Raw genomic sequence first — 11,674 nt, forward strand, 5'->3', positions numbered from 1 at the left:
GAAACTAGTTTTGGTATAGGCTGTTTGCACTGCAGGGTATGTCATGTTTCTTTTCAGTCTATACTTAGAAGAGAATGTCGTAAGTGTTATTTTTCAGACGCTTAGTTCTCAGCAGCTGTCCCTTTCGTTTGTTCATCGTTTATCTTCTGCCTCTATGGCACGACCGATTCTCTGTGAAAATCCCCAAACGGTAAACAGTGAAATAATGTGTCAACGACTTTCTTTCTTTTCTTTTTTTTTCCAGCTCCGACCGAAGGCCAAACAATTGGAAAACTACAGCAAGTGACCATGGAAACCAAAATACATACACATACAATACATACAAATACAGACATCTCAATGTTTGTTCGCCAAACCACAAGAGGAACTTGGTCTGAGTTGGTGTGTAGAAATCAATTCTAAGAATAATCAGCAGCAGATAGAGCGATGACGCTGAGCTGCACACAGTAACAGACAGTAAAGGGTGTGTCATGTTCCTCTAAAATTTTATTAAAATTAATTTAAAAAAATTCAAATTAATAAAACCATTAATAATATATGAATAGCTTATATAAATTAATAATTATTTTGCTTTTTTTTTTGCTTTATTATTTAATAAAAATAAATAAAATAAATTGTAATTACATAGATACATTACAAAATATATTTTAACATATATATATATATATATATATGCATACTTCATGTAATAGATTTAATTTATTCATTACAATATGTATATATATATATATATATATATATATATATATATATATATATATATATATATATATGTATATATATATAATATTTTTAATGAATACATTAAGTTTTATAAATTGTAACGCATTATATATTGTTTATAGGCCCTATACATACAATATATATAATCCATTATGCATTCTGTTATACATTCAAATGGGTTTTATGGGGTCATATGGTGTGTTTTCATGTTTTCCTTTTTCTATAGTGTAGCTGTTTGTGCATGTATGAGATATGCAAAGTTAAAAAGCTCAAAGTCACCCACAAAAGGATGTATTCTATCTAAAAGAGAAGATCCAGATCTGGCTAAAACCTCGATTGAATTCCCCAAAACCGACCTACGTCACTCGGGGGAAATATTAGCATAACGCCGCCCAAATGCAAAGAAAGAAGGCGTTTCCTGAACCTGGGAGAGTCATATCTGAAAGGTATGAGTTTCAAATTAAAAACTTGACACTGTGAAATGCTCTGCTGTAGTCACGCTTGAAAAGTTGGTTTCGATCATCAGCATTTCCAGAATCTTCCAGAACTGATATGGTGAAACTTATGACATTATTAATAGTATTTATAATTGCTTTGGAAGCTGAAGCTGGCGATTATGGTAAAGAACGTTACATTTCTGACACAGTTTGAGGTGTTTGTCCAATCCAAGCGTGCCGCACAAGCCCTGAAAAGTGAAGCCAAAACGTCTCGATCGCCCCCTGGTGACTGGTCCTAGTATAGGTCATAAGCCCCGCCTCCCCGTGTTATTCAACTAAACAATTAAATTACACTTCAAATATATTTTTTCCAAAGGTGGTTTCTTTCATTTGCTGTCGTTTTTATCACGCTGATGTAAGTTCAAGTGTCTGTTTCAAAAATAAGTTGTTTTTTAGTTAGTTACGTGATGCGGGGTGTAACGTCATGATTGACAGCTGTGATTGACAGGTTCTCTGAGCGAAGTACTCACTGAAGCACCAACGGACACTTTTTCGGGATCTTTGGGGGACTGAGGAGATTGTATTTACTTTATTTTAACAAGCCTCTTGTCATACTGCAATCAATTGTTAAAAAAGTGTGCAGAATGCACTCTCCCTGAGTGCATTCTGCGAGAGTGAGGGCGGAGCGTTGATTTCGCGGCTTTACTTCCTGCTCACTACTGCGCAGGTCTGGTCCCGAGATCGCTACTGCGCAGACTCAAGTTCCAATATGTCAGCGCCATATTATCGGGACTCTGCGGCTTCAGTTCTCATCAATGGAAGAGAGCGAAGGGGCGTCGTCCATCTTTTTTTACAGTCTATGGTCCAATCACAACGCACCGGGTCAGCTGGCCAATCAGAGCACACTGCGCTTTTCGGAAGGAAGAGCTTTGTTTTTTTGTTTGGTTTTTTTTTGTTTTTTTTTATTAACATTTTGTCAAAGTACAATTTTAACACATATATGAAATTGAATCAGTATACAGCTTCATATATCTGATCTTAACAAGGTGAACAAAATAAGAGACAGGAAAAGATAAAAAAATAAATATAAAAAAAAAAATAAAAAAAAAAAATAACAAAACACATAGATACATAAATCAAAAACACTTAGGGGTCTGCTTATGCATTAAAGTTAAAATAATGAAATAATTTGATTGTTTTGTTTAATTTGTTGTTCTTTTTTTTTTAAATTTTCAATGCTGTTCCAATATTTTTTAAGGTCTGTAATTTTGAAATTGTAAAAGGAGGGTTTGCTGCTTTGCCAAATCATTTTGTGCAGATAATATTTCGCTAAAATAATAATTAAGTTAATTACATGCTTTTCATTGGCTGATAAATTTGGCTCAGTGACTATAAGAAGTATTTCAAATTTGCTTAGAGAAATATTCTTTTTTATCTTTTGGGAAATAAATCTTTGAGGAAGAGCTTTGTAGAAATCGATGTGTTTTAGAAAGACTGGGAATAGAGGAGCTGCAATAATGTACAGTAAGTGACAAATAATGCATTTTTGAACATTAGCGCATGTTAATTCTATTACACCCAATACACAAAATAATGATCTTTGAAAATAGAATAATATGACCCCTTTAACTACTCCATTAGGCGTTGTTTAGTGATCAGATATAGCTGAATAAGCGAGGCCACACATTCACGAGAGTCTGTAGTCCAGGTGTGGATACAGTTCTGATGTAAATCATGTAGATCTGCTGCTGCTCATGTGGAGAACAAGAGCGCCGGATGTTTGCTCACACTAAAGCTGTCGCCATGGCTACGAAGAAACCCGTCCGTCAGCGCGAGCAGATGCGCGTCAGTGTTCGCACTCACTGACATCATCGCACTTCCTGTTTCTAACAGGACAACCAGGGGAACTTCTCTCGTTATTTGTAAGTTAACTAAAGTCACCTCGCTGACTCTGAGCCACGCTTTCCCCTTGCACGCATTTCAGCAGCGTCTTTTTGCTCTCATATTAGACGAAATGACACCTTTGCAGGTTTGTGATGATGATAGACGTGGTGTATCACCATGGGAACATAACAGGTAAACAGAGCGTCAGATAAGAGAATGATCTTTGAGCAAACCAGCATATTCTCACACTTCATAAACCCACCTAAGTTAGTCACTGATAACCCTGCACTTTACACCTTTCTTCCGTTGATCTACACATTCAGAGTTCAGATATAATTAGCTGGAAGTGCAGAAAAACGGATGTTGATTGATTGGAAGAAATCAATCAATTGTGCTCTGAATGACATTCAATTTGGCTTAAATCATTCATTTACTTTTACATGTATTTATTAATTAACTTTATTAATAATAATCTGCAAGTATTAATTCAATCTCAAAAAATTCAGGCCTTTCTTCTACTTCAAAAAGGCAAAATGACTACTAAGGTGGACTTCATATAAGACAGCTGGTTCACATACTTTTCCATTCACAGCGTTTGTGTAAATTTCCTCCAGATAAATCCTTCCGCACACATAATCAATTGTATAGGGTTAGGAAAAAGCCATGTGCAACACACAACTCATCTTCTGCAGGACTTTAATAAACATTCGTCCAAGTAAAGCAAACAATTAGAGCAGGAGAGCATTTCCAAATGGGTCAATAATGGAGAAAAAAATGGAAATCCATAACGTGAAGGAACGTTTTACTGGAACTTATAGCCTAATGTGCTGCTGGATAAGATCAGATAAAATTCAGTGTTCTGGCTAGCATACTGAAACAAACAGGAACAAATGAAATATAGGCTGAATATATTGGATGAGGGTCGCATTCAGCGCGAGACTCGCGCAGTTGACACTGTTCTCAGGCTCTCACGACACTATTTCAATAAAACTTTTAAACAATATGTCACGTAATGTTATATTTACCTCAGAAAAGCCATTCTGTGTCCATAAACTCTATATGTGACAGACGTAGGCCAGTAAGAGCTGTGTATGTATGTAAACCTCACTCCCCTGGCCTCAAGAAGTGCGCCAGCGACTGATGCTAGAGTTTGTGGTTTTTAGCGTCCTTGTAAGCGTGCTCGCCTCCCACACCAGAGACACCAGTTCGAATCCTGCTCGGATTGGGTCGAGTTGGACCGGTGACACATACAGGGTTTGTACAAGGTGCTTGAAGTACTTGAATTTGACTTTTTAAAATGTAAGTCCTGGAAAACAGCCATATATTTGAAAAGTGCTTGAATTATTGAAAGATAATATATGTGAAATTAGTGCTTGATTTTATTGATAAAACAATCTTTTCACGCAAAATTGCTCATATAAATATCCAAATATATGTTACAGTTTTCGTTCTTCAGGAGAAAAATCATATATTGAGAAAAGTCATTGCATTTGCTGCACTTTATTTTTTCCAATTGTTTATTAATTTATTTCGATCTATTTACCTTATTTAGACACTGAAGGATAATAAAGATATTGTTTGTTAAGTGAGATCTCTGATTGTAGTCCTTGAAAACCAAAAAAAGTAGTGCTTGAAAAGTCCTTGAATTTAATTTTACAGTACCTGTATGAACCCTGCATATAGATAGCAAGAAAGATGCTGTCTAGAGAGCATTTTGTAAAACAAAAAACACTATTATATATATATATTTTTACCCTTAATATATAATTAAAAAATGGTCTTATATGCAGTTGTATACAAATCAGTTTTTGTTTTTAACCTTTATTGACAGGGTTCCCTGTATAGTTTATAGCATTTGTAGAGAAAGATTTTTTCACCGTCAGAAAAATTTACATGTAGCCTACTATGTTCATGCAGACATCCAAATGAATCATATTGAATTTCAAGCTTATGAATCATTATTCCCCTGCAGCAATAATTGTCACTCCAAGCTGAACTCAAGTTGGCAGACCTGTATTGAATTCTTTCTTGACATTTTTTGCTCCAGAATAAAGCGTTTGCTAAACGCGTAACTGTGAAAATTAAATGAAAAGCATTCTGTCAAACAATACAGATATTAAAACAAGTTTCAGTTTCATGTCACATCTACTTAGGTACACCTTTCCTAAATCGAAGAAAATGAGAAACGAAAGCATGAGACAATGACAGGCTTTGCATGCAGGTTTCAGATAGGCACTATTTAGGTCAAGACACAGATTGCTTATCGCTGAAAGTTCAAATGTGCAAAAAGGAATTTGAAACTATGCTAACAAAACCAACACATTCATTAGGCCATTGACATTTAAGTCAAAACACTTGATTTGCACACTTAAAATAGCCGAGCAAATACATGCCGTTAACAATCTCGACTTTCCACTGAACAGCTAAAAACAGTATAAATCTCTACAGTTTCTCACTGTAATTACATAAACTGTTTATACACTCCCAGCCAAGTGAAGTAAATCAAAAGAGACTCGTGTGAATAAAAATGTACAGTAGTGGATTGAGACAGCTGGATTACAGGTAGAGAATCACAACTACCCTCTGCTGGCAGAACAAGAACGATGCACACATTTCTTAAAGAGAGAGAAATGCATGCACAGATTTTTTCTTAAATTATTTAATGTCTTTCAACTTCTCTTCATTCATGTCCATGCATTCTAGCAGCTACGTTATAATAACGTAATGTAAATTATGGAATAAATGTACTCTCCAAATCTGAAAATGGAGAGAGAGCATAAACTTCCAGATAAAATGCAGTACTCAACCAGCATACACAATGTTGCAAACAACAATGAGGGATGAAATGCAGTAAAACTAGCATTGTACCTAGCTACAGAATTAAATATAAAAACTAGTGAACTAAAAAAATAAACAACACTTGAACATATTTTACCCTATGATTTAACAAGACACAAAACTTGACAGAAAAGGAGAGAAAACTGTGACGTATACAAAAGAAACAATGATGTTGTGCTTGTTTAAATGGACAATTAGCCAAGATTTTATGGATTTAAATTGAGCGTTCAAACTATCCGTACAGAAACACAAGCAAACAGGAAGACACTGATGAGGGGTATCGCGTTTAAATAGGTTTTTTTCTAGAGAACAGCACCATCAATCACTCTTCTTTTCCTTGATCAGCCTGTTGGCGTTGTGTGCAAAAGTTTCAGCCACTAAAAGTGGAAAGACTATAGAAGCATCAGCGTAAACCTGCACAGAAACACAACAGCACGGTTAACCAGATCAGCATATGTGACGAGTGTAATGGCTGCATTTATAACATGATTGAAGAGCACGCCAACATATGAATCTTACCTTTACAGGAGTGGCATCCATGCGGATCTTTCCCCAAGAGACGGCTTCATCGGGCCTGGCGCCGGAATCAGAGCCGTCAAACTCCTGCCCGGTGTTGACAAACACCGCAAAATCTGCTCCATTCCTCTGAGAGACACGAAACACAGATGAGATGATATTTTTATTTTGAACGAGTCGAGTTCATTGTGTTCATATGATTACCATGAGATTAGCGTTGGAGACGTGATGCTTGACGAGACCTCCTCCGAGGATGATCATCCCTGTGGTCTTGGCAAACACCGCCTTGCTGTTCAACGTCCGAATATCTGACGTACACAAAATGAAATTAAATTTGTAAAATAATCTCCAGATTGCGTTCACATCACATCTTGGGCGACTCACCCTCCACAATGTCAAGCACTAGTCCGGGGTTCTTATAGGAGTGGAAGTAGATCATATCACCCAATGAGCCGTCAGTGAGGGCGGGGCTAAACACTGGGATGTCATTCTGAAAAACAATCATCCAATCAGTAAGATTTCCATTTGAGGAAGGACTGATATGTCTGTGATTCAAACATTACCTTGTAGGCCCAGTAGTACACCGATTCTGGGTTGTTGATTTCTTTGCCAAGTCTGTGGATCATTTTGGAGGGTGTCCAGTGTGTGCCCTGGTGTATAAACAATTTTGTATATTCTCACTTACAATAAAACTTTAATATGCAAGCCAAATGCAACTAAAATAAACGTATCACCTCTGTAATCAGATCTGTTCCAGTATCATTTGTTCAAAAATAGGCATTTTTACAAATATTTAACCACTCAATTAAATATAATAAAGGAACGTAAGGTAAGGTATAATAAAAAGATATCAAATTAAGCATCGTTTGGTCAAAAATAGGCATTTTTACAAATACTTAATCACCCCAATAAAAACAAACAAAACTTTTGTTCCAGCACCATTTGATCCAAATTGGGCATTTTTACAAATATTTAACCACTCAATTTAATAAATTAGAGTAACGTAAAGTAAGGTAAAATAAAATTATATTAAATTAAATTCAACTTTTGTTCCAGCACCATTTGGTGCAAAATAGGCATCTTTACAATATTCAACGTCCCAATTTAATAACAAAGTAAAATAGAATTAATTAAATGTATCACCTCTGTTTTTGTTCCAGCATAATTTGGTCAAAAATAGGCATCTTTACAAATATTTAACCTCCCAATTTAATACTAATAAAAAAATTAAATAAAGTAAAAAAAATAAAAATAAAAAAAACTTCTCACCTCTGTTTTTTGTTCCAGCACCATTTGGTCCAGAATAGGCATCAGCCAGTCTTCAAACTTACAGTAATTATCATTTGGTACCAGGAGATTACCAATTCTGTGACAAAGTATAATTAAATGTATTAATAATGACATATAAACACCACAATGATCTAATCAGGAACCGTTTACTTACCTATTAATGCCTTGCTGTCGTAGCGCTTTGCCTTTTAGACTGAATTCTCCAAGGTAAGTGGATGCTAAACATTTTATAATGTCTTCTTCAATCCCTCCTGCTGTGCTCACGATCACATCAACCTACAAAAACATCAAATAATTCAACATAATATAGATTCTTTTCATTTTGTAACTACAGAATAGATAGTGAATACTGAACAAAAAGTGTAATAGTGCTTATTCACTGGGGTGGTCGTACCATCCTGTGCTCCGCGAGGTAGCGGATGCTCTCTCGCACACCGGAGCTAATCAGGTTTGACGTGTAGCCCAAGAAAATAGTGCATCCTGAACGAGTCTGATCCTCGTAGCCCTCGATCTCGTCCTCCACCGGCTCCAGTCTCTTCTCTATCTACTCCAAACACAGACATGAGAAAGAAAAAACACTTGCAGTCATGTGTGATTTTAAAGGGGTGGTCGATTATGATTTCACTTTTTTAACTTTAGTCAGTGTGTAATGTTGCTGTTTGAGCATAAACAACATCTGCAAAGTTACAATGCTCAAAGTTCAAAGCAAAGGGAGATATTTGCTTTTAAAGAAATTTATTTTTAAGGACTACAACAAACGGCTGGTAGGGACTACATGACATTCCATTCCTAAAATTTACATAAACCCCGCCCCCTGAACACGATTTATAGATTATCATGACAGAATATGCTAATTAAAGACTAGAAGATAGTTAACTCCACATCAGCAACATAAATTCATCAACTAAACATTCAGAAATGTCCTGTTGCTTCTACATGTTGTCACTTCTTCTTGAGTCTCATCATCTTTGTCTGAATCCGGTTTGAACATAAAAGGCTAAAAGTTTTTGAAATTTTCAGTGCATGTCTATGCGAGCGCAAGCTGTTGAAGCTCCGCCCTCTGTGCTGGGAGCAGCAGCTCATTTGCATTTAAAGGGACAGACACAGAACGGTGTGTTTTTGCTCACCCTCAAAAAGTGACAATTTTAACATGCTATATAAAAATATCTGTGGGGTATTTTGAGCTAAAACTTCACATACACACTCTGGGGACATCAAAGACTTATTTTACATCTTGTGAAAAGGGCATTATACCACCCCTTTAAGAGCTACAATATGAGATAACTGAGACTGGTAGTATACGACATCACACAATGCTCCTTTCAATTACAAAAGCAATTTGTAATTGATCAAACAAATTGCATGTTTCTGTAATACTTTTATTATTAAGTCATACTTTTTATGTTATTAAATTGATAAGCTATCAGTATTTGATGTACCTTCAAATATGAATATACAGTGGCCCCCAAAAAGTATTTTGACACTCAGTCGACAGTTTATTATTATTCTGAATGTCTTTGTGTAAGATAAACCATTTCACATAGGTTTGAAAAGTTTTAATAAACATTATTAAAATTAATACAGTATATTCTACTGCTCAATGCAAAAGTCTCTCATGGTCACCAATGCTGCATTTATTTGATCAAAAATGCAGTGAAAACAGTAATATTATGAAAAATTATTGCCATTTTTGAATATATTGTAAAATGTAATTTATTCCTGTGATCAAAGCTGTATTTTCAGCATCATTACTCCAGTCTTCAGTGTCACATGATCCTTCAGAAATCATTCTAATATGAGGATTTAAAGGGGACATATCATGCTAAATCCACTTTTTTAGTCCTTAAATGCATTTTGTTGTATATTTGGAGTGTTTATAAGTACAGAAAAGTTGAAATTATTCTCTTCAGGTGCTTCGTTGATATCTTTATATTCTGTTTTGGTCATATTTTTCAACCTGTTCCGATTTTTCTATTCTCTATGACGTTTTTTGAACTATTACGTCACAGTATTTGCAGCGGAACTGCCAAATAAGGACATTGACTTCCGGCCCACCACTTCGAGCAATCCGCCATTTTTATTTCTCGCTGCAATTTTGTAGTCCAAGCTAAAGGATGCAGAAGTTACGAGAGGGTAAGTTAAAATGTTCGGTTGTTGGATGTAGTAACCCACACGCTTCATTACACCGTCTAATGTAGATGAACTGCCACGCTTGTGACAGGGCGCATGTTTAACTGAAAGAACGAGCAGAGAGAGAGACCCCGGTCACGCGCGCACTCCCTATCTTCGGAGCCAGGCGAAAGTGTAAACAAGACTTCACCGTCTCCAAACTAGACGCTGTCTTGCTCTCTCTCCCTCGCACATATTAATCAAAATAAATCGACACGGTGGTAAAAGGTCGGAAGACCAAAGTTTCATGTGTAAATACAGTACACACCATTGCGATACATCCATATGAAGACGTTGTTCTGCAGGTTCGTTGTCTTCATTTTCATCTCGCTCCTGCTCCGACTCTGGCTCGAACATGTAAGGCTGGCTGGACAAGTCTTCCGTTGTTGACATTTTGTTAATAACGTGTGAATAAAAAGTTTCTGTGCCGCTAGATAATCGTATCTCTGCTATCAAACTACAAAAATGGCCGAACGGGGTGGAGTTGAACCGAGTGTGGGCAGGGTATGAAGTGTCTCAATTGTATTTAAAGAGACCACACCAAAACGAGTTGCTCTCAGACGCACATCAGAAAAGGTGTAGAAAAGTCCTGTGGAGCTATAATAATGAGGAATTCAGACCCAAGCATTGCAGTTCCGCTTTATATAGACTACAAATGTATGATTTATATGTAAAAAGGAACGATTTAAAAGCATGATATGTCTCCTTTAATGCTCAAGAAACATTTTAATGTGTGCTTGATATTTTTGTTAAAACCGTGATGCATTTTTTCAGGAATCTTTGATGAAGATAAAGTTCAAAAGAACAGCATTTATTTCATATTGAAATCTTTTGTAACATTATAAATGTACTGTCAGGTTTGATCAATTTGATGCATCCTTTCTGAATACAATTATTAATTTCTTTCTTTCTTTCGTTTGAAAACAAACACCAAACTTCTGAATGGTAGTGCATCACAGTTTCCACTAAAAATATTAAGCAGCAATAACGGTTTCAAAATTTATAATAATAAGTAAAAACGCCAAATCAGCATATTATATCTCGTTGTTGTTGTTGTTGTTGGATAAAGCGTTTGAGAGGGGAGATCAGCCCTCACTCACTCACTCACCATCCTGTTGATCTCCTGCACGGCCTGGCCGAAGCTGCTGGCCTGGAAGCCCGTGCTGAGGAAGGACTGCAGCAGGGCATGATGGTCCACCCCCTGGTTGAAGTCATAGCCTTTAATCTGGAGCATGTCCTGCGGGAGAGGAGTGCTCTCCATCAACACTGCATCCCTCGCCACGGAGGGAGCCGAGTGAGCCATGACGAGCGGCCTGATGATGATACACAACAACACAAACAGCTTATATTACTCTCTATGTACACACACCATTACATAACTGAACAGTTTCACCAGGGTACAGCTAATAACATCATGCGCTGATATATATACCATGGTACTGAATGACTACAATAATCATTTACTATGGTATGTATATGGCACTTCAAAGAATACCATGGTACAATTTATATTCTACCACACCACTTTTCAACATCTCATGCACATGTTGCTAGATCATTGAATTGAACGGATCAATAATTGATTCCTATGTTATATAACGCAAATATAAATACATTTTCTATTTGTTTGTGTTTATTTGTATGTCTAAAATAATGTTACACTCACCCCAGCGGTTAAATATGTAACACCCGGTATGTTAATGTAGTTTATCGCTGATCGCAGATCATCGCACTCACAGCACCGCACATTTGATCAGCCACATGTTACAAACTACGGCGAGCGCAGCGGTACAAACTAAATGCAAAACGCGAAGTGA

The 11,674-nt window shown here is 36.4% G+C and overlaps 1 protein-coding gene across 1 annotated transcript; it reads right to left on the reverse strand.

Annotated features, from left to right (window-relative positions):
* Positions 1 to 5,041: 5,041 nt before the first annotated feature.
* Positions 5,042 to 11,653, reverse strand: dhps (deoxyhypusine synthase). Its single transcript, XM_084119470.1, has 10 exons — positions 11,524 to 11,653; positions 10,966 to 11,170; positions 8,083 to 8,232; positions 7,843 to 7,964; positions 7,668 to 7,764; positions 6,962 to 7,048; positions 6,783 to 6,888; positions 6,603 to 6,706; positions 6,402 to 6,527; positions 5,042 to 6,296 (listed from the first exon to the last, which is right to left on the reverse strand). The coding sequence occupies exons 2-10, from the start codon at positions 11,158 to 11,160 to the stop codon at positions 6,201 to 6,203; spliced, it is 1,083 nt and encodes a 360-aa protein (XP_083975596.1). The 5' UTR covers positions 11,161 to 11,170; positions 11,524 to 11,653; the 3' UTR covers positions 5,042 to 6,200.
* Between the last annotated feature and the right edge of the window lie 21 nt (positions 11,654 to 11,674).

Source organism: Abramis brama (assembly GCF_963993115.1).
Source record: "Abramis brama genome assembly, chromosome: 1".
NCBI lineage: Eukaryota > Metazoa > Chordata > Actinopteri > Cypriniformes > Leuciscidae > Abramis > Abramis brama.